Source organism: Podarcis filfolensis (assembly GCF_964270895.1).
Source record: "Podarcis filfolensis genome assembly, chromosome: Z".
NCBI classification, from domain to species: Eukaryota; Metazoa; Chordata; class Lepidosauria; order Squamata; family Lacertidae; genus Podarcis; species Podarcis filfolensis.
The window spans coordinates 41,945,599-41,972,879 of NC_139617.1; the positions used below are offsets into that span (position 1 = coordinate 41,945,599).

At 43.9% G+C, this 27,281-nt stretch overlaps 1 protein-coding gene across 4 annotated transcripts in view; it reads left to right on the forward strand.

Annotated features, from left to right (window-relative positions):
- LOC310754862 (syntaxin-binding protein 1) overlaps positions 1–27,281 on the forward strand; it is a 61,095-nt gene that overhangs the window by 16,345 nt on the left and 17,469 nt on the right. For 2 of the 4 annotated variants that reach the window (XM_083597327.1, XM_083597328.1), the window contains exons 2-13: positions 8,413–8,462; positions 11,408–11,489; positions 12,377–12,453; positions 14,474–14,552; positions 16,487–16,590; positions 21,225–21,373; positions 22,603–22,687; positions 23,054–23,184; positions 23,728–23,835; positions 25,091–25,151; positions 26,326–26,391; positions 26,642–26,722. In XM_083597327.1, the coding sequence (XP_083453453.1) occupies positions 8,413–8,462; positions 11,408–11,489; positions 12,377–12,453; positions 14,474–14,552; positions 16,487–16,590; positions 21,225–21,373; positions 22,603–22,687; positions 23,054–23,184; positions 23,728–23,835; positions 25,091–25,151; positions 26,326–26,391; positions 26,642–26,722 (1,073 nt within the window). The remainder of the gene's footprint in view (positions 1–8,412; positions 8,463–11,407; positions 11,490–12,376; positions 12,454–14,473; positions 14,553–16,486; positions 16,591–21,224; positions 21,374–22,602; positions 22,688–23,053; positions 23,185–23,727; positions 23,836–25,090; positions 25,152–26,325; positions 26,392–26,641; positions 26,723–27,281) is intronic. The other 2 variants (XM_083597329.1, XM_083597330.1) reach the window with 1 other exon arrangement.

Genomic DNA, 27,281 nt, shown 5'->3' on the forward strand with positions numbered 1-27,281 from the left:
AACTTCCCCTATGCTTTCTGCAGAAAGGGGTGTGTGCAGCAGTGTGTGTGTGTGTGTGTGTGTGTGTGTGTTTCCTCCTTTTGTCTCATAAGCTATTTGTTGAAAGAAAAAGACCTTCACTTTTTAAAAAGTGAGATTAAAAAAAAATGTATTTACTCCTGCACATTTGCTGTGCACTTTTCTTGGTAGGGATTGGTCTGTCAATTTTGTTCCCCCTCTGTTTCTCAAGTTCAGTTTTCCACATTTCTGCAACAGTTTGTGATTATTTTATTTTAATGGCATACGTTCTTGAAAGTTAGTCAACATTTTAGTGCAAATTTCTAAGTTGCACATTTTTGTACGCAGTTTTCTTTTTAAAAATATTTTTATTAAGCAATTTCAACATAACAAATTATCAAACCGTATATCCACATACATTATTTCCCCCCTTTTCCCCCACCCCCCTTCCATCCCTCCCTCCCCCCTCCCACCAGGGACTTCCCTCAGCTCCTCTCTCTGATTTCTCTGCGCATATTATTCTCTGCATGTTATAATGTTATACATATCCTTACCTTATCTATCTATCATGTTATCAACCAATAAATTTGTGTATGTTTATTCAACAAGTAGTTTTCTTTATGCATTGTTCCAGAAGAATCCATATGGATGACCAGTCGCTCTCTGCCTGAGCCTTTCCAGAAGACTCTACCACTCAAATCATCCTCACAAGGACTATATATATATATATATATATACATACACACACACACACACACACACACACACATATACATACAGTATTTCAGGAGGAAGGGGTAGGGCTATATTAGAGAAGGGCTGTAGCTCAGGGGCAGAGTACCTGCTTTGCATGGACAATTGTCTCAGCTTCAATCCCTGGCATCGCCAAGTACCGTAGGTCTGGGAGTGTCTACCAATATATGAAAATGATGAATCAGGAAACAGAATGGAAAATTAAACAGATGAGACAAAGGACATTTGAATCGGCTAATAAATGTGGGAAACTGTTAGCTTGGCAAATGAAAAAAAGACAAAAACTTAACACCATTACTAATTTGGAAGTGGAAGGAAAGAATATACAGAATCCAGTGGAAATTAGAAAATGTTTCCAGAGGTACTTTAAACAGTTATATACACAAGGGCCACAGAAAGAGATTGATATAGACCAATTCTTAAAAACAAATGGATTACAAAAAATCTCTCAAGAAAACAAGTCAATGTTGAACTATAAAATAACAGAACAGGAGATAGAAGGTGCCATCCAGAATATGCAGTTGGTCAAATCTCCAGGGCCAGATGGTTTAACCTCAAAATACTATAGATCTTTGAAAGATTGGATAATTCAACCACTAAAGGAGGTTTGTAATGAAATTTTGGAGGGGAAAAAAGTGCCAGAGTCATGGAAGGAAGCCTACATTACACTTATACTGAAAACTGAGTCTGAAAAGACACAAGAACTACCGCCCCATATCCCTGCTTAACGTGGATTATAAAATTTTTGCAGATATTTTGGCTAAAAGATTAAAAAAAGTATTAGTGGAGGAGATACATAAAGACCAAGCTGGCTTTCTCCCGGGTAGACACTTGTCTGATAACACGAGAAATATAATTAACATTTTGGAAAAACTAAAAGTGAATATTAATACTAAAGCAGTCTTAATATTTGTAGATGCGGAGAAAGCTTTTGATAATATCTCTTGGAGTTTTATGAAGAAAAATCTTCAGGGGATGGGGGTTGGTCAAGGTTTTGAAAATGGTATAGGTGCAATTTACTCAGAACAAAAGGCTAAACTAATTGTTAACAATGTGGTGACAGAGGAATTTAAGATAGAGAAAGGGACACGACAAGGCTGCCCAGTTTCCCCATTGCTCTTTATTTCGGTCCTGGAGGTTTTGCTAAATATGATTAGAAGGGACCATCTGATTAAAGGTATACAGGTCGGAGCCAAACAGTACAAACTGAAAGCTTTTGCAGATGACTTAGTACTGACACTACAGGAGCCAGAATCTAGTACTAAAAGAGTATTGGAACTGATTCAAGAATTTGGTCAAGTGGCAGGATTTAAGTTGAACAAGTTAAAAACTAAGGTTCTTGAAAAAAATTTAACACCGATTGAGAAAGAGAGGTTTCAGAAGGAGACAGGTTTAACACTGGTTAAGAAAGTAAAATACCTGGGGGTTAATATGACCGCTAAGAACTTAAATTTATTTAAAGATAATTATGAGAAATGTTGGTCAGAAATGAAAAAGGATCTAGAAATATGGTCAAATCTGAAGCTTTCCTTGCTAGGTCGAATTGCTGCTATAAAGATGAATGTATTGCCAAGAATGTTATTTTTGTTTCAATCATTGCAAATTTTGGACAAAATGGACTGTTTCAAGAAGTGGCAGAGAGACATTTCTAGATTTGTCTGGCTGGGCAAGAAGCCCAGAATAAAATTTAAAATACTAACCGATGTAAAGGAAAGAGGTGGATTTGCCCTGCCAGACCTTAAACTCTATTATGAATCAGCAGCATTTTGCTGGCTGAAAGAATGGCTGCTTCTTGAGAACAAACACAGACATTTTGGATTTAGAAGGCTTTAATAACGTTTTTGGGTGGCATGCATATCTGTGGTATGACAAGGTTAAAGCACACAAAGCATTTAAAAACCATATTGTCAGGAAAGCATTGTTTAATGTCTGGATAAGATATAAAGACTTACTTGAAAACAAAACCCCAAGGTGGTTGTCACTGATGGAAGCGAAGGCTCAGAAAAAGCTCAATATGGAGGCCAAATGGCCGAAATATTGGGAGATTTTGGAACAATAAGGAGACAAATTGAAATTGCAGAGTTTTGAGAAACTAAAAGATAAAGTGCGAGACTGGCTTCATTACTATCAAATAAGGGAGGCTTACAATCTGGACAAAAAAATTGGCTTGCAGGTGGAAAAATCAAAATTGGAAACAGAACTGTTAGACCCCAAAACTTAAGATACTATCAAGAATGTATAACTTGCTGTTGAAATGGAATACTCAGGATGAAACGGTTAAATCTGCTATGATTAAATGGGCACAAGCTGTTGGACATAACATTATGTTTGCTGACTGGGAACAGTTGTGGACCACAGGTATGAAATTTACGGCATGTAATGCCTTAAGAGAGAATATTATGAAAATGATATACAAGTGGTACATGACACCAGTCAAGCTTGCAAAAATCTACCATTTGCCCGATAATAAATGTTGGAAATGTAAAGATAATGAAGGCACATTCTTTCACCTTTGGTGGACGTGCCCAAGGATTAAGGCTTTCTGGGAGATGATATATAATGAAATGAAAAAGGTATTTAAATATACCTTTTTGAAGAAACCAGAGGCCTTTCTTCTGGGCATGGTCGGCCAATTGGTGTTAAAGAAGGATAGAACTTTTTTTATGTACGCTACAACAGCAGCAAGAATACTCATAGCAAAGTACTGGAAGACACAAGATCTACCCACCTTGGAAGAATGGCAGATGAAAGTGATAGACTATATGGAACTGGCGGAAATGACTGGCAGAATCCGAGACCAGGGAGAAGAGTCGGTGGAAGAAGATTGGAAGAAATTTAAAGATTATCTACAGAAACATTGTAAAATTAAGGAATGCTAAAATGATGTCGGAATGAAATGAAGCGGTTTTAGCAATAATGTTAAAAAGGAGTATGTAAAAATGGATTGTTAATAGATGAAAATATAAAGTTATAATATGTTAAGATAAAGAATTAAGATAAAAACAAAGAGGGAAAGGATTTGCTGAATTAACCATTCGAACTGGAATACAAAAAAGGGAGGTGTGAGGAGGTCAGGGAAACAAGTAAATGAAAGGCAAGGCATGGAAAGATGGATTTATTTTTAACTGTTTTTATTTTTTCTGTATTTTGTATCTTTTGTTTTCTTTTTTCTATTTCTTTATTACTTTTGTAATTTCTTTTGAAATTTTAATAAATATCATTTTTTAAAAAAAAAAGGTCTGGGAGTGTCTACTGCCAGAAACCCTGGAGAGCTGCTGCCAGTCGGTGTAGACAATACTGAGCTACATAGACAAATGGTCTGGATTGGTATAAGGCAGCTTCCTGTGTCCCTAGGAGCAACTGTCCAGATCTTAGCACAGGCAGAGGGTGAAAATGGTGGGTGACTTGTGTATACGGGGGGTCCGGTGTGACGTCCCCTCCGCTTAGTGTAAACCATCCATAAAAGGGTTGCCAAATGCGATTTAGCTTGGGGATTAGAAGGCATCACCTCAAACTGCTTGTTTCTTGTTTCTAAATAAGGTTCTAATGTCTCTCTCTCTCTGTGTGTCAGATTATCAGCTCCTTGCAGAGAAGGCAAGCGAATTGAGGGACTGATGTCTCTCTCTGTGTGTGCTGTGAGCGAGGAGGTTTTATGCATGTTGAGGTGCACTACTGTGGACCCCTTTCCAGTTTTTCATTTGGTTGTTTAAATTCCTTCATTCCTTAGTTTCTTCTCCCTGTTCTAAGAATTCTAGATGTGGTTAAAAGGCCTGGTGAAGCATAGTTGTAATCTAGAAATGCCTCACTTTGGAGGCATATTGGGGACACAGGGTTTGTCACACTAGCTATGCCCACCAAGTCCCAGGCTTTGTTCTCCTCAGAAGAAGGAAGCCTGTTTCTATTTCTAGAGGCTCCTCCTGCAATGTAGAACAGTAGTTTTTCAGGGTTCAGTGTTGAAGAGAGAATCACTTCCTTTGTGGGTAGCTTTCTAGGGGCCACAGGACCATGGCAGGTGGGGCCACAGGCAAAAATAGAAGGGGAAATGGATGTTTCTCTTACTTTTGTACGATAGACAACCAGTGTTAGATATGAAAGCAAGGAGCTAAATGGCACCTTAAGCCTAGGTTATGGGCAATGCAATGGAGTGTCTAGGCCAGTGGTTCCCAACTTTTTTTTGACCATGCCCCACCTAAGCATCTCTAAAATCCCGATGCCCCCCCCCCCTGATATATACTGGTAATTCTTATTATTCAAAAAATGAACTCCTATTCATGTGGAGGAAGCCTAAAAGGCCATTCGCTGTTAATAACTCATTCTCGAATTGCCCCCCTTAAAAATGAAATTGGTCTCCTGTGGGGTGTGTGCCCCACCTTGGGAACCACAGGTCTAGGCACACTTTTGGGGAGGGAGAAAAAGATCCTCCCTTTCTTCCACCAGTGGCAGTTTTAATCTGAAATCCTAGGCGCAGGACTGTGCCCGGAGCTCAGAAACTGCTCGCATTAATGAAATTCCCTACCACAAAATGTGCCTAGAACAATGGGAGTTTTGAACGCTTTAGACAACATTCTAGCTATGCAAAAGTAAGGAGTTTCTGGGCGCTTGAGCGTATACACCCATTTCACAGTATTCTCATGCTAAAAGCTGGCTCGAGGGGAAAGGGAATAAGTCTCACACTTCTATACAGTTCTCCCAGATGCACAGACAGGACCAATCACAGGATTGAAACATTGTGGGAGGATGATAAATGATTTAGAATAGAGGAGAATCAATGGGCTAAGCCATTTATGGACTAAAAAGCCAGTTGGTTGACAGCAAATGTAAGAGAAACTGCTCTTAAGATATTTCATTGTTGATCTAGGACTCCTGTATGATTACCTCATTTTCTACCAATGGTTGCCCACAACGGTTGGTCAACATGTGCTCTTTGGTGGCACTGGCCTATAGTGGAAACGTTTTCAACAGATATTCATGGGGGACTTGCAAACATTACAGAAGTTATTGCCTTTATATCAGAATTATTTTTATTGTAAGAATGTAAGATCAGGCCAGTGGCCCATCTGGTCCCTACCGTTCTCACAGTGGCCAACCAGTTACTCGTGGGAAACCAGGGAGAAGTGTGGCCTTGGGACAGTCTCAGATAGCTGACCCCTATGGCCTGAGATTCCTCACCTGTGCTCTATCAGTAATTCCAAGCCCAGGAATTACATTTGGCTACCAGAACTTAATGAGGTTCACAGACCTTCAACACAGAAATCCACTCCTGTTTACTTGACTGAAGTACCACGTTCTGTATATTTTATCAGATTGTTTGATTGAAGTACAATTGGTTTGGGTTGATCCACCAGGATTCTCAGGTTCCCAACACTTGCTGTGAGCCTCTTAGCAAAGCTACTCTGCAATCCTACTGCTATATATTCAGTAGGCACTGACAATTAATAATACCAGTAAACTGTCCTGTTGTGAGTTTAATCCCAATGATACCTGAATACCCAGATAATTTGGTTTCCCTTGTGACTTTTGGGGGCAGGGGGCATAGTGGGATAAAGATTTTCCTGAGCACGTAATGCCTATGTTGTCTGGACAGAGAAACTGGTTGGCTGCTGCCTAAAATCCAGGTTTGCTTTGTGTGTTGTTTACAAGTAGGACCTACAACAGAAAGTTGCAGTGTGAAGTGCTTGCATTATCTGACCTTTGTCCCTGTGCATGGTTATGTGCTGCTCTTCAGATTTCTGGCCCTTATCCCATCTCTATCCATGTCAAATCTCTTGAATTGTGGGGTCACACATTAAGTCTTTAATGCACATAGACTTAAATGCACACACATTGATATTTAAGGCTACTACACAGTATGCAGTCTGCCATTTTGTGTCCTGTGGAAGGTCCACTTTGAGTTCTTGATCTTGCAGCACACTAGCAGTTTTCCATTGTGCACCAGGACATCCTTGTCCTTGGCAAGCCAACATGTCAGGAGAGAAGGGTAGGAGGGAATGTTTTTCTTTGATATGTTGCTTTCTCCCAGGGGTGTAGCCAGGATTTTTGTTAGGGGAGCCAGAACCTCAGTTACCTAAGTATTTTTAATTGATTTTTATGGGGGGAGGGGCATACATAAAATTCTGGTATTTTGCAGGAGGGATTCAATCTGGAGTTGCAATTGGGGAAGGGGCATAGCTCAGTGGTAGAGCACCTGCACCTGTCTTACAACTAAAAGGTCCCAGGTTCCACCCCTGGCATCTCCAGGTAGGGCTGGGAATGTCTCCTGCTTGAAACCCTGGAGAGCTGCATCCAGTCTCTGTAGACAATACTGAGCTAGATCAGGGGTCAGCAACCTTTTTCAGCTGTGGGCTGGTCCACCATCCCTCAGACCATGTGGTGGGCCAGACTATATTTTGGGGGGAGAAATGAACGAATTCCTATGCTCCACAAATAACCCAGAGATGCATTTTAAATAAAAGCACACATTCTACTCATATAAAAACACTGCTGATTCCTGGACCATCCAGGGGCTGGATTGAGAAGGCAGTTGGGCTGCATCTGGCCCACGAGCCTTAGGTTGCCTACCGCTGAGCTAGATGAACCAATGGCCTGATGGACTCATTATAAGGCAGCTACCTCTGTTCCTAATCATGGAAGGGGAAGCTCAACACTCAATTGTGCATTTGTTGGGAAGAGTGTCTTAGAATCCAGATATAGGGAGGGGAGGTACCATAGATTCTGGTGTATAAGACGACTTTTTAACGCCAGAAAATCCTCTAAAAAGTCAGGGGTCATCTTATACGCCAGGTATGGGTTCGCTGGGCAGCGACAGTGGATAGCGGGCTCTGTGCCAGGAAGAAGCCGCCCAGCGATGCTAAGCTGGCTTCTCTGGGTGGCTTCCTCCTGGCGCGGCGTAGCACGGCGCGGAGCCTGCCGCCCACTACTGCTGCATATTAGGTGACTGGGCGTATAAGTCGATCTCCCCAATTGGCAGCTGCCAGTTTGGGGGGTCATCTTATGTGCCCAGTCACCTAATACACCAGAATCTACGGTACTTTGGAGGAGGGAATCCTCTTACTCCTCCCTATCATTTTCACTTTTGCCTCCTTGCTGTTGTTACTTTTCTTCTCATTACACAAATAAAATTTTAAGGGCGGGGAGAAGGCAGAGTGCCAGTTGAACATAAGAAGAGCCCTAATGGAGCTGCTCAGTGACCCATCTATCACAACACAGTGGCCAACAAGCACAGTAATGCTCTTCCCACCTTAGATTTCCAGATGAGTATTCTCTCCATCAAAGAAGGCAGAACATAAGAGCCTGGCTGCTGCATCAGGCCAGTGGTTCATCTAGTTCAGCATCCTCTTCTCATGGACACCAGCCAGATGCCTCCAAGAAGCCCATAGGCAGGACCTGAATGCAACAGCACCATTCCTGCTTATGATTCCTAGAAACTGGTATTCAGAGGCATACTGCCTCCTGCAGTGGAGGTAGAACATGGCTGTCATGGCTAGGAGCTATTGATGCTTGTGCAGTAAAAATAGAAAATAAATAACAGAGTAAACCTTGCTCAGTGAGGCATTCTTAGGTGGTAGAAAAGGAGACGATCTCAGCCATAGGACCTTGGGGCAGTGTGTAGCATAACACTTCTATTTTCTGATCTTGTTTTCTTTCTTTCTTCCTTCCTTCTAGAAATTATGGCTGATGTGATCAAAAAGGTGAAGAAGAAGGGGGAATGGAAGGTGAGAGGCTTGATCTTGACAGATTGTGAGTTAGTAGAAATTAGTGTGCTTATGTGTGTATGTACACAGTTATAACCAATTCCAGCTAGCCATCTGCTGCCTTGTCCCACTTTTCCAGAGAAGGATTAGTTCACTGTGACGTCTTGGTAGGCTCAGGGTGTGTATGTTTTGTAGCATTTGTCACAGAATCCCAAGATATGATTCAGGATTTTGCATCCAGAGAAACCTCTTCAGTTTTATTTATTTATTTGTTTATTGAGATTTCCTACCTTCACCATAAGGTCTGTGGGTTGGTTATAAGTACTTTTTAAAATATAAATTAAATCTTTATTATATCTTCAATTATTCAGACTTTTTGTGTGTGTGTGCCATTGCTTCATATATGTTTTTATTGCATTGTAAAACATTTTGAGATGCCTCAGGAGAAGCAATTCATAAATGAAAGAAAGAATAATAATGCAGCATGCAGATAAAACCAGTTTGACTATAAAACAACTGAAACCATTCCAAGTGGAACAGAAGAATATAACTTCAGCAGCAGAGGTGGGTCCCGCAAAACAAATACCACAGCAAAGACCGTGGTAATGAGGTGCATTTTAACATACAGGGAAAGCTGTACAGGGAAAATGCCAGGTGCATCTCTGTGGCGAGGGAGTTCCACAATTTAGGGGCTGCTGCCCAGAAGTCCTCTCCCTCCTGGGCCACCATTCTCTGCACCTCTGAGGGTGGCAAACCAACCTAGAGAGCCTCACACAGATCTTAACACCTGAGAAGGTCAGGAGGGATGGAGATGGTCTTTCAAAACTGGGCTCATGTGAGTTCCACTGGAACCCTCAACTCAGCAGTTACTGCTGTTCCAGATGAAGCATCCTGTGCCATAGTAGGTGATGTGTTTTGGGATCAGTTTCAGCCAATGCAGACTGATGATGTGGACAAGGTGCTTGCAGCTGTACGCCTGACTACATGCTCTCTTGACCCTGTCCCTCCTGGACTACTAAATCTAATAGAGAGGGTTTGATTGGTTGGGTCCAGAGTGTGGTACATACTTCCTTGCACGAGGGAGTGGTGACTGCTGCCTTGAAAGAAGTGGTGGTGTGGTCTTTCCTAAGAAAACCAATTTTGGAACCGTTGGACTGGAATCCACGAGTCACAAATTCTCCCTTCTTGGGAAAGGTGGTGGGGCAGCTGCAAGCATTCTTGGATGACACTGGTTATTTAGATCCATTCCAGTCTGGGTTGAGTTGTCCTTGGTCACTGTAATGGATGACTTTTACAGACAATGAGACAAAAGGAGTGTGACCTTGCTCCTGCTTCTCGGTCACTCATTGCTGTTGACCATGGCATCCTCTGAACCAGCTCCATGGAATGGGAATTGGAGGCACTGTGTTACAACAGTTTTGGTCCTACCTGTGGGTCTGAGTCCAGAGAGTAACACTGGGAGAGTGTTTTTCACTGGTTCTGCTATGGGGTGACTAATACCTGAAGCCACTAGAAGCGGTCCTTAAGTAATTTGGAAGCAAGATGCCATCAGTATTGTTATCACACTCACCTCTGTTTCTATCTAAACCTCTGAATAAGGAGAGTCTATGGGGCCCTGGACTGGTGCCTGAATGCATTGGTGGGATGGATGAGGTAAGGAAATTGGGTTAAATCCTAGCAAGGTGGAGGCACTGTGGATGAATGCTTACCAAGTATGAGTCAGTTGTCTGCTTTGAATAGGATTGTACTCCTCCTGAAGGAGCAGGTACACAGTTTGGGGGTTCTTCTACATCCAGATTTGTCACTGCAAGCCCAGATAGCCTCAGTTACTAGAGGTGCCTTTTCCAGCTGCAACTGGTGCAATAGCTGCAACTGTTCCTCTGAACCTGGAGAGCTTGACCACCGTAGTTCAGTCACTGGTGACTTCAGGGTTGGATTACTGCAGTGCAGAATCTACAACTAGTGCAAAATGCTGCAGTGTGATTGCTTACAGGAGTGAGACCCTGCTAGCATATAACACCTCTGCTTGGGACCAGTTTATCTGCAGGATCACCTTACCCAACACACATGCCTGCTCAACCACCTTGATCTGAGGAACTGTCACTCTTACACACACCACATGACCCTCATTCCACACTTGTAAGAAAACAGTCTTTTGTATGACAGTACCTACACTTTAGGGACGCGGGTGGCATTGTGGGTTAAACCACAGAGCCTAGGACTTGCTGATCAGAAGGTCAGTGGTTCGAATCCCCACGATAGGGTGAGCTCCCGTTGCTCGGTCCCAGTTCCTGCCAACCTAGCAGTTCGCAAGCACGTCAAAGTGCAAGTAGATAAATAGGTACCACTCAGGCGGGAAGGTAAACGGTGTTTCCATACGCTGCTCTGGTTCACCAGAAGTGGCTTAGTCATGCTGGCCACATGACCCAGAAACTGTACACCAGCTCTCTTGGCCAATAAAGCGAGATGAGCGCCGCAACCCCAGAGTCGGTCACGACTGGACCTAATGGTCAGGGGTCCCTTTACCTTTACCTACACTTTGGAGCTCCCTGTCTGTTGACATGAGGCAGGTGCCTTCACTGTATCTCAGTGCCTGCTTAGAACATTTTCATTTAGGCAAGCCTGTCTAGACATGTGGAAGTTACATGTGCCTTGTTTGTTTTAACTACAGTTAGCTACAGTTAACTGTTGTAAGCTGAAGACTAGCCTCTTTACCTGAACCTTGGGCACATGAGATACGTATTTTTGGATCCACCATATTCACTTGACTGTAATTCACTTTAAACTGATTTTGATATTGTGTTTTTAAATTGCTGTTACCCCACTCTAGGACCTTATGGTGAAGGGCAGGTAAGTGATGATGATGATAATGGGGAAAAAGATGCTCATATGCAGGACAGTTTTAGTTCAACCCCAAGCCAAGTCAGTGGCAATTTTTGCATGACTTCTTTCTCCTTCTCTCCCAGGTGCTGGTGGTGGATCAGCTGAGTATGCGTATGCTTTCTTCCTGCTGCAAAATGACTGATATCATGACTGAGGGCATAACAAGTGAGTGCATTGTTCAGGACCTCCCCCACCTCCTTTCTCCAGCCACCTCACCCTCATTGTCTGGATAGAACCAAACCTGGATACCACCTAGTTTGCCTGGCATATGGGTTGCCAGGATGATGAGGATGATGATTTCAATTTATATACTGCCTCTTATCAAAAGCTCTCAGGGCGGTGTAGAAACATATTACAAAACATCAATGACAAAAACACAGACAGCCCATGGGCAAACTTGGATTTCTGAGCAAGTGCCATGGGTGCCAATCTCCTCTCAGAGACAGTTATCAAACATCTTCTTTTGGACTTAAGCTGTGTTTCCGTGAAGTTTCATTGTATGTGAAGCCCTGTTCTCTTGAAACTGAGGTGTTTTCAGCATTCCTAAATGTTTAGTTTTGGAGCATACAATGGTTAAAAAGCTCCTCATTCATACTGAGGCCAATTGGACTGGTAGTTGAAACTTATACCAATACTAGCGAAAGAACAATGTATTTCACTTCCCTAGTGGGCAGCAGGTTAGTGGAGGGGGGGCAGGGTACATGGGACTCATAGCTCTGGCCCCTCCCCCATCTCAGCATCTGCCTCACTCTTCCATCTTAGGGCCTGAATACATCACTACTTGTGTACCTGGGTGGTGGCTTCATTTAGTAAGTCAGAAGCACAACAGCCACCCAAGTCCATTTTATTTTGAGTATTGGCTGTGTTGTTGTTGTTGTTGTTGGTGGTGGTGGTATTCCAAGGGGAAAGGTAACTTCTCACATGGACTGATTGAATTGTAGGCTATTGATCTCTGAGAATGGAGCAATAACTAGTTGCAGGACTTGGTAACCACCTTGAATCTGCCATATTTCCCTCCCTGATGAAAATCTCTGTTGCGTTGCCTTTTGCAGTTGTGGAAGACATCAACAAGCGCCGGGAGCCACTGCCCAGCCTGGAGGCTGTGTACCTCATCACCCCATCAGAGAAAGTAAGCGTGATAGAAGCATGATAGAAGTGTATAAAATTCTGCATGGTGTGGAGAAAGTGGAAAGAGGAAAGTTTCTCTCGCTCTTGCATAACTCTAAAACTCAAGGACATCCAGTGAAGCTGAATATTGGAGGAATCAAGTGCTTCATTATTACACTGTGCATAGTTAAACTGTGGAACTCGCTCCGGCAAGAGGTAGTGATGGCCATAAACTTGAATGGTTTTAAAAGAGGATTAGACAAATTCATGGAGGGCAAGGCTATCAATGGCTACTGGCTGTGATGGCTTATGTGCTTGCTCCATTGTCAGAAGCGGAATGCCTCTGAATCCTAGTTCTTTGGACATTGCTGTGCTCAGGTCCTGCTTGCCAGCTTCCCATTGTTGGGATGTGTCCAAGGGAATGGGGGCATGTCACAGGCCCCCAGTTGGCTCCAGCCCACCGGCCGGCAGCCGGGCAAACTCCGGTCCTTGGAACAGCATCAAAACAGCAGCACACAGCTTCAGAAGCCTTCAGAAGCTTGAACACACCTTAATCAGCAGAGTGAATAACTTGCAACAGAAGTGGCGGACAGAGGCATATGTAAAGCATATTTACAAGCAGTTTATTCAGCATAGTTCAGGACAAAGAAAACATATCTGCTCTCTTTCATGTCCAAGAGCAGGAAACATAAGCAAAAGCTATACACAACGGAAGTTCCCATCAGGCTGTGCTGGAAGTAAACAGACATGTGACATACAACAACTTCACATGCCTGTTCTAAAGGTGGAACGGAACATCAATATCCTAACACCCATTGAGGCATCTGATTTGCCGCTATAAGAAGAAGATGCAGAGCTAGATGGGTCATTCACCTTATCCAGTGTGGCTTTTCTTATGAGGTAGCATGCCTCTGAAATGGCTAAGGGGGTTGGCTAAGGGGCATCCTGGAATGCCCACCCTAAGAAGACACATCTGGCACAAATGCTGCAATATTTTTTGGTGCCTGGTCAAGACTTCCTTGATTTAGACAGACTTCTAGTTTGTTTGTTTTTTGTCCTAATTTGTTCTCTATATTATGCTGTTTGTTTAAATATATTGCATGTCACAGTTTTGTACTCTACCCTGGACTCTTTGGGTGATGGCCATTCAGGGAATGACTTAAATAGAGCTGGTGCAGTGTGGGGGTGAAAATGTTGAACTAGAACCTGGGAGGCCAGGGTTTGAATTGCCACTCAGTCATATGAAGCCCACTGGGTATGCTTGGGCCCAGCTGGGCACTATCTCTCAGCCTAGCCTACCTTATAGGGTTGTTGCAAGAATAAAATGGAGAGGAGCAAGAATAAAGTATGTCACCTTGAACTCCTTGAAGAAAAGGTGGGATAAAAAGGTAAAGGGACCCCTGACCATTAGGTCCAGTCGTGACCGACTCTGGGGTTGCGGCGCTCATCTCGCTTTATTGGCCGAGGGAGCCGGCGTACAGCTTCCGGGTCATGTGGCCAGCATGACTAAGCCGCTTCTGGCGAACCAGAGCAGCGCACGGAAATGCTGTTTACCTTCCCGCCGGAGCGGTACCTATTTATGTACTTGCACTTTGACGAGCTTTCGAACTGCTAGGTTGGCAGGAGCAGGGACCGAGCAACGGGAGCTCACCCCATTGCAGGGATTCGAACCGCTGACCTTCTGATCAGCAAGTCTTAGGCTCTGTGGTTTAACCCACAGCGCCACCTGCGTCCCAAAGGGATATGAATGTACTAATATTTCAAATGAAACCAGTAGGGTTGTATTATGGGACAAAACTGTATTGGCCAGTTCTCCTATCCAAAGACAGAACTTCCCAACCTCATTTTAAGCAAGTCAAGCCTTGTTATAATAGTGGTTAGTGGGGCAGAATCAAGGAGTCAGGAGAATGCCTTTACAAAGTGGGCTCACAAAGCAAACTAACTTGGGAAAAATTGTTTTCATACAAACTAAGGTCTGAACTTTGAGCAGAACTAGCGAGCATCTAAAACTGATTGTTTTTAATTCTTCTTCTTTCTCCTAGTCTGTTGAGTCTCTCATTGGTGATTTCAAGGAACCGCCGAATGCCAAGTATCGAGCTGCCCACGTCTTCTTTACTGACTGTAAGCATACTGGGAAATTCTCTCTGCCCCTCCTTGTTATAACTGGAAGTTTCAAGAACTGCACTGTATGGTGCTACAAACCAAGCATTGGGAACTTCTTTCACCCCCTGCTTTCTATGTAGGGTTGCCATACATCTGGGAAATCCCAGACATGTCCTCTTTTGGGGGACCAACAGGACAATCTGGGGAAATTTTTACATTTGAAAAAATAAAAATGTACACATTTATTCAGTTTGGTGGGTCCATATCTCCTAGTCTTCTGTTTCCAGATTAAACAAATAATGAATTGATGAAACGTTACAGAATCATACCACAGGTAAAATTTCTGAGCCAATTTAATTAAGCTAGAAAGGATGCATCATCGGTAGGAAAAATGCACATGGACCCAAATCTGTTTGCAAGAATATTGTCTACATAATTTCATAGACACAGCTCCAATTAACAGTTGGTTCAGTATTATGAGCTACATTTTGCATGTGCATGGAAACAGCATTTGCTTCCAGTATCATTTTTTGCTTAGCCTTGTTATTATTTCCACTGTTGGGCCAATTAATATGGCGGTTTACAGAAGCTAACTGATAGGCATTGTTGAGATTTTAAATGATGCAAGATGAAGCTCACACTGTACACTAGAGGAAATAAGACATATAAATATATTATGCTCAAAACTCCATGCATATGTACCAGAGCGTCAGAAAACTGTTTTTGTGAACAAAATAAGTACATACGTGGATTAAAAATCTTCACAACCTACCTGCACCAGTGGTTCTCAAAGGGTGTTTCAATTTTTACATTTTAAAGGAAATGTCCAGGGTTTTTATTTTACTTTTGCTTGGGTGCAGTGGCGTAGCGTGGGGGGTGCAGGGGGGGCCGGCCGCACCGGGCGCAACATCTGGGGGTTAGGGTTAGGGGGCGCAAATCCACGGGTTAGGGGGCGCAAATCCATGGGTTAGGGGGCACAAATTACTTGCCTTGCCCCGGGTGCTGACAACCCACGCTACGCCACTGCTTGGGTGGTGCAGGTGTGGGCAGCTTGGCTGCAGGCTCAGCTGCAGGTGGCTCTCCACACTGCGGCCACTGCTAGCCCAAGCCGGAGAAAGAGGCATGTGGGCATGGCGGTGGCGGCCCACACTCCCATTTGCCTCTTTCCCTGGCTCAGGTTGGCAGTGGCTCAAGCTGTCCTCTGTTTTTGCTCTTCAAGATATGGCAACCCTAGTCTATGCAGCCATCTGGGAGCTACAAGGCATGGTAGGCAGAGCTAGACGCAAAAGTGGGTAGACCAAGTAATGCTAATATAACATTTGTTTGAGTAGGCTTGTTTCTACACACACAAACCTTTCCCTCAGGCAAGCATGAAGAAAGATGTGAGCTCAAGGACCTAATACAATCCAGTAAAATCACCCAGGGAAGGTTCAAAGTATGGCGGGGGAGGGTGTGTGGCCTGTGGGCAGTCCTGAGGGCCAGAAAGAGAGGGCTGGACAGCTGCCTCTGGCTCCCCAGGCCAAAGATTTCTACTTCAAGCAGGTTCTCCAGGGAGTGCTGATTGGTGGATGCACACTATTTCCTGCAAGGACCTGCTGATCTGTAACTTCTGCAGAAAAGGGAGGAATTCCTTAAGTTGCAGCCTCTGAAATGACCTTGGCAAAAATCCTAGCAAGGGATGCTGCAGAAGATGACTTGTTCCTTATGTGGAAAAAAGAAGACTGAAAAGCAAAACAAAGCGGTGGCTTCAGTGATGAATGAATGGGAATGTGACATAGAAAGGAGGGATTCAGAGGCAATGGATGGTGTGTCACCTGTGGTTTTCAGAAAATGGCCCTGTATGGTGTGGGTGGGCCTGATTTGGCTCCTCACCTCATACCCCCACAGAGGCATCCAAATGGTTTTGAGTTGGCTGTTTGACTATAGTGGCTACTTTTACTCCATTCTTCCAGCTTGCCCCGATTCCTTGTTTAATGAGCTGGTCAAGTCCCGTGCTGCGAAAGTCATCAAGACTCTGACAGAGATCAACATTGCTTTCCTGCCCTACGAGTCTCAAGTGAGTCCACAGAGTGGTGGGGGGTGAGTGGGGGTGTGGGAGCCAAACTTGCTTTTGCATGCAAAAGGTCAGCCTGTTTGTCCAGCTCACCAGTGTCACCCTCTGACTGGCAGTGGCTCTCCAGTTTCCCAGTCATGAATCTTTCCCATCGCTTGCTACCTGATTGTTTGAACTTGAGGTGGTGGGGAACTGAACCTGGGCTCCCTTTCTATTTGATATTCTCTGCTCATTATGTCCAAAAATGCTTTGACCCTGTGCAGCAACTGAGAAAGGACTGTGCATTTCTAATTTTCAGTTTCAGCACAGATTTGGTGTGTCAGGGGGAAAACATCCCACTTCATTTCAAAGCACTTCTGCCTGGTTCAATTTGGATCTGCATTTCAATTTGAAAAAGGGGGGGGGATAATTTCTTTCATTTCTTTCATTCCTTTCTTACATTTATATACCACATTTTCCTCCAAGTTGCTGAAATCAGTGTACAATTGCAGATTGTGGAGAACTGACTTTGGGATTGGAGAAATTGGAAAGTTAAGAAAACTGAAATTTATTTATTTTTATTTCCTTATTGCATTTATGCACCAGTTTTGCTCTGAGGAGCTCAAAGTGGCTTACACGCTTTCACCCCCATTCTATTTTATCATCACAACAACCCTGTGAAGTAGGTTAGGTTGAGAATAATGACTGCTCCAGGTTCACCCAGGGGGACTTCATGGCTGAATTGCGATTTGAACCCTGGTCTCCCAGGTCTTACCTTCATGTCTCCCCCATTCACCATTATTATGAAATAATAATTTTAAAAGCAGCTGTAACTTTTATTTTCCTTTTGACATAACTGGATAAAATTTGCAGAAGATGCAACAGAATCATGTGTGGTGTAGTGGTTAGTGTGTTGGACTAGGGCTTCGTAGACCAAGGTTCAAATCCCCAACGTGGCCCATGAAGCTCACTGGGTGATCCTGGGCTGGCAACTGTCTCTCAACCTACCTATCTCATCTGTTGTGAGATAAAATGGGGTGAGGGGAACTATGTACCCTACCTTGAGTCCTTGAGGTGGGGAAAGGTGGGATATAAAATGTAAGAAACAACAACAACATTAACAGAAGATTCTCCCACTCCCCCTCAGTGAGCAGGTCTGGCTACCAATTAAAGGGCTGGTCCAATTAAGACTCACATCTCCCTAGGGGCCCCACTGATAAGAGCCCCACCCCAGTCAGCAGTGATAACAATTCTCTTGTGTGTGCTTCATTCAACAGCCCCCGAAAGCTGAAGCTACAGCCTCGTCCGTATTCTTGTATGCTTTTTAAGTTGCCTACAGAGGAAAGAGAGGATTACAGGCTTACATAAGGGCTTGCAGTGGGAATTGCAATTCATGCAACAGCTTTCTAGGCGAGGGAGTGGCCTCCTTCCTTCCTGCCATCCTGTGCTTGTCTTCCTTGATTTATTTATTCTTTCTCCAGGCCTGCCTCTCTCTGTTGCGGCCTTAGCCTTCCTGCTCACACACCCACACCCAGGCACAAACAAACACAGATGTTCCCTGCGTTCTACTCTTTCTCTTCTATCATTGGCTGGTTCTCTCCAATGGGAGAAGCAAGGAGCCTTCCTTGGCCATCTGCTTTGCAATTGGCCCTTCCTGTGCCGTACCAAGGGGTGGGTGGGTGACGTGACTAGGAACAGATGGCAGGCAGGTGTACAGAGCTATAAATACTAAACAGGTCACTTTTCTCTGCACAAACATGCCCTTGGCGAATAAGCACAGAGATGACTTCACTTCCAGCGGAACTACTGATGACGAACAGAAGAGAACCATGCATGCCACCTGAATCTCCTTGGGGGGGGGGGAGGAGAGATAAAAACGCAATAATAAATAAATAAATATAGCCAAAACTGCATCAGGCAGATATGAGGGAGATATAGTGAGAGCTCAGAGATTTGCAAAAGTATAAAAAGGGACTTAAGATGGAGGATATCCCAGAAAACTGCACAGTAAAGACTTTGGAGGGGGGGAGAGAGAGGATGGAATGGGGCAGCTGGAAGTTGGACAATCCATGCTGTCAGGTACTATAGCGGCAGCAGTGTAGACAGCATTTTACAGACATTAGCAAAAAGGCAAATCCCTACCCTGACAGCCTTAACAGCCTACTTTTCTATTGCTTGAGTGAGCAATGACAGCAATGACAGGGAAACAAGCATGGCAAGGGATGAGCGCAAGCAGATCTAGGCATGCAAATATAAGTTTTGTTTTAGCCCTCCTGGATCAAATCAAAATCCAGCTAAGTCCTGCATCTTCTTTCCCACTGTCAGCAGCCGGATGCCTTTGGAGCACCCCAGAGCAAAAATGCAATAGACTTACCCTCTACTGTTGCCCTATAGGAACCAGCAATTGAGTAGTAGGCTGGATCTCAAGCTACAGGCTGCATTTAGCTACCATGGCTCATAGCTATTGGTAGACCTCCTGCATGGATTTGTTTCATTCTTCCTTAAAGCCATCCAAGCCATGGCGGTCACCATCACAATATGATTGTGTGATGAACTCCCTGCTTGGTCTATTCTCTGTTGGCCTACCAGCCAGCATATCCTCTGAACTTAGGGAGGCAACTGAACAGTGTTGAGAGGAAAGATTTACTCCCTTCCCTTCCCTGCAGCAAACTCTATCCCTTTTTGCACCCAGTGGTGATGTTGCATCCTACTAAACCAAGTAGCAACCTAGGAGCAGTATGTGGCCCTCAGCTCCATTTTGTGTGCTGTGGAACATTTCCCTGGTGCTTCTCTATTCTTCCAACCCATCAAAGAGTTGCTTCCTTCTTGTTTTCCTCTTATTTTTTCAAGTTTTCTTTTTAAATGTCCCCCCATATTTTTGTTTAGTTTCAGAACAGTTGGAAAGGGCAGTGTTTAAGTGGTGAAGGTTGGAGAATATTGCGCTAGCCCACAGTTGAGCATGATGCGTGATTGTGGCTATTGTTACAGCTGTTTGCGATGGAGCAGACGGAAATCTCAAAGGGTGCTTTGCCATGATATATTTGGTTTCCCTTTTTCTGCAGAGGTATTTGTTGGAGATATTTGCTCCCCCTTAATTCCCAACATCTGCTGCACCATCATGCCCTGCTTTTGAACTGTCCCTGAGACATCTGTCAGATCTCCTCCAGGAGGCAGAATATTAATCTGAATGGACCATTCTCCTGACTGCGCGTGGCAGCAGTCAAGATACAAAAACAACAACAAAAAAGCTAGTTGCAGAGGGGGTTTAATTTGAGCAAGATTTCTTCCCTTTCAGGGTCTGTTTTCAGCCCCAGGACTCGCTTCTGTGTTTAAGTACTTTATGTTCAGTTCAGCTAATAGGGTCTACAGACCATAAACATCCCAATATAATAAAGGGTTATCATGACAACCATACAGCTGAGGAAGAAAACCCCACAATATACATGGACACAAAGTGTGCATTTTAAAATACGAACACAATAAAACCCATGTACAATCAGAAATAGTTTTTTTAAAAAGACACTTTTGACATGGGGCTCATCTTCTCTTTAACAATTCTGGCCTGGTTTTAATGACTATAGCAAGGAACTATATTTTCTGTAATCTTAGGGTTGGAGTCCCCTGTTGCTATTGAAACATAAATTTCATCAAATTTCCACTGTTTTTTATCTGTGGTGGAAATGCCCTCTGGCACTGATGGAATTGGGATGATGCTATTACTGAAATAAGCCTCACTGTATGCTACTCCTTGTTTAAAGACCACAACCTGTGCTGACTATGCATATTTTCGGGTGATTACACAGAAGCACTTTCTGAGGACTTGATAAGGTTTATGCTTGTGGGAGCATGTATAATTACAGCACAGCACTTAAAAATATTTTGGGTCTGACTGTCCAGAAGTGTTGTATCAAATCTTGGGTCTTAGCAATAATGAAGAAACTAACAAGTCACCTTAACACCCCATCTGCACCTTACATTTACAGCAGAATTATACCACTTTGAAGAGGCAGGGTCCCACCCACCCAAGAATCCTGGGAAGTATAGTTTAGAATCTATCTATCTAATCTATCTATCATGTATCTATCATCTATCTGTCTATCACTATCTATCATCTCTCTCTCTCTCTCTCTCTCTCTCTCTCATCTATTATCTACCTACCTACCCTTAATCCAAAATTTACAGAGCAGTTCACAACATAAAAATACAAAATGAGAACACAAAATACATAATAAAACAAACAAAAAAAGTAATCCCTACCCACAAACCCATTTTAAAAGCCATAGAACATGCAATCAGCCAAAGGCCTGGTTGTAAAGGAATGTTTTTGCCTGGTGCCTGGAGATGTGTAATGAAGGCAGCAGACGAAAGTGGTTTAACAGTCACCCCTTCTTATTAGGGAACTCTACTAGGCTCAGTTCCCAGCATCTCCTATGTAGGGCAGGGAATGTCCTTCTCTGAAATGTCGGAGAGCTGCTGCCAGTCAGTGCATGCAAACCTGAGCTAGAGGAACCAGTGGTCTGACTTGGGATAAGTCAGCTTCCTATCTTCCCACCTTGGAGAGGTTTGCTGGCTCCCGTGTGTGATATCCACCCATTTTACTTGGCCTTGACAATTTAGCTCACTTTGTCATTCTGCTGTTCTTTTGATGCCCTCTGCAGGTTTACTCCCTGGACTCCGCTGACTCTTTCCAGAGCTTCTACAGCCCTCACAAGGCCCAGATGAAAAACCCGATCTTGGAGCGCCTGGCAGAGCAGATTGCCACCCTTTGTGCCACCCTGAAGGAATACCCTGCTGTCCGATACAGAGGGTGAGTCTGGGTTCTGGACAGGGGTCTTCTAAAGGACGCACTTCGTGCTCCGCCAACCCCAACCTTTCTTTCCTTTACTTACCGTATTTTTTGCTCTATAAGACTCACTTTTTCCCTCCTAAAAGGTAAGGGGAAATGTGTGTGCATCTTATGGAGCGAATGCAGGCTGCGCAGCTATCCCAGAAGCCAGAACAGCAAGAGGGATTGCTGCTTTCACTGCGCAGTGATCCCTCTTGCTGTTCTGGCTTCTGAGATTCAGAATATTTTTTCCCTGTTTTCCTCCTCCAAAAACTAGGTGCGTCTTGTGGTCTGGTGCATCTTATTGAGCAAAAAATACAGTACCTGGTAGTAAATAGCAACAATGAATAGGATGCTTTATTTACTATTGCTCTTCCACCTCCCCTCCATCCTGATGTGCCCTGAATATTTTTATAGATAGTAGCTTTAAGTCAGGGTTTCATGTACATTTTATAGCTAAAACAAATCCTTAGAAATAGCTTCCTCAAACTGACTCAGGTTAATGAATCACACTTGCAAATCAGCTCACTTTTCTTTATTTTCTTTTTTTTTTTGAAAGGTTTGCTTGAATTGTCCATGCTGGCTGGAAAGGATGGGAGTTAGGAGTTTTATTGATTTATTTTATAAAAAGTATATGTATGCTGCCATCTCTTAAAATGTCAGGGTGGTGTACAACAACATGTATACAATGAAAACATAAAGCAACATTTAAAAAAAGGTCTGGGAAGCCACATGTTCCTTGTACCTGCTTTGGGAAAAGGAAAACTAGATGAATCCTGGTCCCATCCAGCAAAGCAGTTCACACCTTCTTTAAAGTGGGAGCTGAACTGATGTATTTGTGGGTTTTTCTGGGTAAAGCAGCGCGAACGACTCTGGGGTTGTGGCACTCATCTCGCTTTATAGGCCGAGGGAGCTTCTACAGACAGATTTTTCAGGTTATGTGGCCAGCATGAGTAAGCCGCTTCTGGTGAAGCCAGAGCAGCACAGGGAAACTCTGTTTACTTTCCCGCCAGAGTGGTACCTATTTATCTACTTGCACTTTGACGTGCTTTCAAACTGCTAGGTTGGCAGGAGCTGGGAGCTCACCCCGTTATGGGGATTCGAACCACCGACCTTCCGATCGGCAAGTGTATGTGTGTGTATATATATATATATATATATATATATATATATATATATATATATAGCATTGTTTTTCTGCTTTTTTGCAGGGATTACAAAGACAATGCCATGTTGGCCCAGCTGATCCAGGACAAACTTGATGCTTACAAGGCTGATGACCCTACCATGGGTGAGGTGAGTACTTCAGTGTGGAACAACCAACAAGGTCAGGTCATATAAACTGGGCACCTTTCCTCTTAAGGGGCACATGTCTAGCCGGGTTCCTGACAATTCCGGGGTGGGAAACTAGATTCAGCCAGCAGGAGGACCTGCCTCACAGAACTCCAGGGGACACTGACTGCTGGGTGGGGGCAGCAACCTGCCATTCCCCTGATGTCATCATGACACCAGGTGGCAGCTTCAGAGGGGCTTGCTGTCCTTGAACTGGGAAGGTCAGGGATTGGGTGTGACACATGATGGCTTTGAGGGTGGGGCTTGTCCATGCTCCCCCTGTCCCCACCCACACTTTGAGCCTTTCTGTTGTGTTTCTCCCCTCCTAAGGGTCCAGACAAAGCCCGCTCCCAGCTCGTCATCCTGGACCGCGGCTTTGACCCCAGCTCTCCAGTGCTCCATGAACTGACATTCCAAGCCATGAGCTATGATCTGCTTCCCATTGAGAATGACGTCTACAAGTAAGGGTCCTGCAGACACCCTGGTGGTTGCAAAAGCCCTAAGGACAGTGTTCCGCTAAACCCTTGAGCGAGTGGAATGACTTCCACCTACACCATAGGACTTTCCCCCCTCTTCCCCATGCACACCTTAGGCCTCCCCAAAATCTGCTCTGGAAGTTTTGGTGAACCCCATAACTTGTAAATGAATTTTAAAATAGATTTTTCAAAAAGTACTACTGAACTTACCTTCTCTCCCCATAGTTAAACTGCAGAACTCACTCCCACAGGAGGCAATGATGGCTTTTAAAAAGGATTAGAGAAATCAATGGAGGAGAGTGCTATTGATGACTACTAGCTATGATGGCTATGCTCTGCCTTCCCAGTTTGAGGCAGCAATGCTTCTGAATACCAGTTGCTTGAATCCTGCTTGTGGGTTTACCCCAGGCCTCTGGTTGGCCACCGCGAGAGCTTCCCCCAAATAAACCTGGGAGCTGTAGTTTGTTAAGGGTACTGAGAGCTGTTAGGAGGCTCTTATGTTCTTACATTCTCTTTCTCCCTCACTAGGTATGAGACAAGTGGCATTGGGGAGGCCCGTGTCAAAGAGGTTCTGCTGGATGAAGATGATGACCTCTGGGTCACCTTGCGCCATAAACACATTGCTGAAGTCTCCCAGTAAGAGCGCATCTCCTCTCTCTTGGTGGTGTTGAGTTCACTCTGCATATTGCAAAACAGTGTGCTGCTTTTTGTTCCTGTTGCCTGAGGTTATTTTGGGAGGCAGCAGCCTTCCAGCTAGAAATATTGTGCAAAAGGAGAGATTATATATGTTTGTTTTTGTGGGGGGGGGGAATCATAACGCAGAGCAGCACAGCAGAATCCTAAATCCAATTAAGAAGGTTTAATTTATTAATTGAAGTTTGATACCACTTTTTATTTTTTAAACAGCAAAGCACACATTCAACTGGATAGTATATGGACTGTCCTTTCTTCCTCCCCACTCCCTCATTTGTAGGAGGCTAACATTAATAATCATAATTTGCACAGCACTTTTTCAAGTGTTTGTGGTCACTGTACAAACTCTGGTTTTCTCACTGGTTTTCCATACCAGTAAAAAGTTAACTTTAATTATGTTTTTCCAAGTATTCAAAGTACTTTACATTCATTGTCTAGCATAGTCCTTACAGTGACGCTATGAAGTCAGTGGGTGTTGTTATTTTCCATTTTGCAAGCTGGGACATTATTATTGTTATTATTATTATTTGCAGAGGAGGGAGGACTCAGGCTGAGAGTGTGTGTACATGGGTTGCTTAAAGCTATCTAGTGAGTTCACGGTCCACAGGAGACTTGAATCAGTAGATCAGTCACTAATCTGTAGCTCAGTCACTCCACTGAGGCAGTTCAGCTTCTTTAGTGAAGTCCATTGGAACTGATGGGATCTCACACACACTCATAACCTCCCTGTGTTGAGTTGCAGCCCTAGAGACTTACATTTAACCTCCTGTGTTGGTCTGTGGCCTGAAGCTACGCTTTTAGGAAGTGAACTGTGTTTCCTGTCTAGGCAGCCTTCTGAGGGCAATGTACCAGTGGTGGGTGGGGCCAGAAGCAAAAGTGCGTGGAGCAATGAATGCAAATTTTACCTTCATAGAGTAGGCAACTTTCCACGTGCAATTGCACCCTGCTCTCTGTCCTCCATCCAGACAAGCAAGAGGCATTATTAGGGTTGAAGGACACATTCTAGCCCTACTAGAGATGCTTGGGCCAGTGAGGGGTGTGGCCTGGGGAGAGTTCTGAGGGCCAGATAGAGAGATCCAAAGGGCCTTATTTGACCACCAGTCCTGCGGTTCCCCACCACTGCTCTAGGGAAGGGGTATGGCTTGAACTGGATGTAGGGAGGGTGTTACTGACTTGCTTGGTCTTTATTTGATTCCAGGGAGGTCACCCGCTCTCTGAAGGACTTCTCTTCCAGTAAAAGGATGAATACGGGTGATAAGGTGAGCTTTAACAAGCAATCATATGTTAGAATGTTTAAGACTGCTAGAAGCAGGGGCAGGAAAGGTGCCTTTTTATGCCTATAGATATAAACTTTCCCCCCTCAAATGTAGCAAATATATAAAAGACCAAGTACTATGAGGGGTTGGCTGAAGAATCTGGGGTTGTTTACTCTGGAGAAGAAAGGATTACGATCACATTGTCAAATATTTAAAGGGCTGCTGTACAGCTGGCGCAGCGAATTAATGAGTGAAGCATTGAGGGGTTCAAATTACAGAAAAAGGATTAGACTATTATGAGGAACATTATTACAGTGTTAGAGGTGGTAAGTTCCCCTTCATGAGGAATTAGACTTGACCTTTTGAGGCTCCTTTGAATTCTTTGTGTTGGAGCCAGATGAAGTTAGTTAAACGTGGTCCCACTGATTCCAAGTTAATCATGACTTCACTTAATCTTTATTGATTTCATTAAGAACTCCAGGCAAGTGTGCACCACACGTTTAAAGCCCTCTTATACCCCTTCGGCAGTTGTGACTTCCCACAAAGAGGGAACTGTAGTTTCTTAAAAGTCCTAAGAGGTGTTGGGAGACACACTGTTCCCCACACGGAGCTACAATTTCTAGAGTTCCCTGGGAAGACGAATTGACTGCTAAACCACTCTGGGAACTGTAGCCCCCAACCAACTCTCAGTACCATTAACAAACCACAGTTTGTTATTTTTAGTGATGTCATGACTGTTAAGGGCACTGGAAGTTCTTAGGATGCCCCTGTTCCCCTCACAGAGCAACAATTCCCAAAGTAGTTTATCAATCAATCCCTCTTCTCAGGGAACTCTGGGAACTGAGGAGAAGTTCTCCTAAGAACTCTCATCCCCCTTGACAAATTACAGTTCCCAGGTTTCTGTGGGGGAAGCCATTGCCATTTAAAATGCTATACAGGTTCTTTAAATGAGTAGTGCAAGATATGGTGTTTGTCTAGGTACAGCTCAATGGTTCTAAGTAAGATTTTATCCTCCCCCCTCCAAAAAAACAACAACACCCCGCAACAACCTGGTTGTCTTGCTTTAACTGTTTAAGATCTTCATTGTTTAGCTCAGGTCATCTGGTCCAAAAGCTGCCAGGTACCCTTTGGAAGCAAGGCATGTGGATGATTTTTGTTCTCTGTTTAAAACTTGTAGACAACCATGAGGGATCTCTCCCAGATGCTGAAAAAGATGCCCCAGTATCAGAAGGAGCTGAGCAAGGTAAGACCTATTTGACAGTAGAACGGACTCCCTTGGGAGGTGGTGGACTCTCCTTCTGTGGAGGTTTTTTTTTTAACAGAGGTTGAGTGGCCATCTGTTGTGGATGCTTTAACTGAGATTGCTGCATTGCAGGGGGTTAGACTAGATGACCCTCAGGTCCCTTCCAATTCTACAAGTCTATGGTTCTGTGCACTGACGACGGACAGTAGCTTAGCCACATTTTTATTTTTATTTTTACATTTCTTTTCAGTACTCCACTCACCTTCACCTGGCTGAAGATTGCATGAAACACTACCAAGGCACTGTAGACAAGCTCTGCCGAGTTGAACAGGTAAACCAACTGATTCAGAAAATTGCTGAGCAGGTTGTGCTGATGGAAAGACATTGCTGCAAACACATTCTTATGTCAGCAGCAACACCATGTGGTTTTGTGTGTGTGTGTGTGATGCATTTTTGCATAATTTGCTAGGGATCTCAGATAGAGCTGACTTAACTGCTGACTAGGTTGCTATATTTCCCCTTTGTTGGTGGAGTGTAGTCTTACAGGGGTCACCTTTTGTTTTTAAGTGCTCTGTGACATACAATGGAAGGGTTACAATGCACGTATCTTCCTCCAAAAGGGAGAGATGCACATAAAAGCTTTGAAATGCTCATGGACATGATATCTGGGTGGCTCTAGGCAATGTGTTTATTAAGTGTGGGAAACTGTAAGGATTGGGAAGAACTTGGATTAGCTTTTCATTTGCAGGTGAGAATGAATAAGCAGGCAGTGGGGGAATGGAAGACTTGGTGGGGAGGAGTATCCTAGTCTGTTGGAAGTTTTGGAACTCAGCTTGCACTGGAGGCTGATGTGTCTGCAGGGGAAAGAGCAGATGGAGAGAGAAACCTCC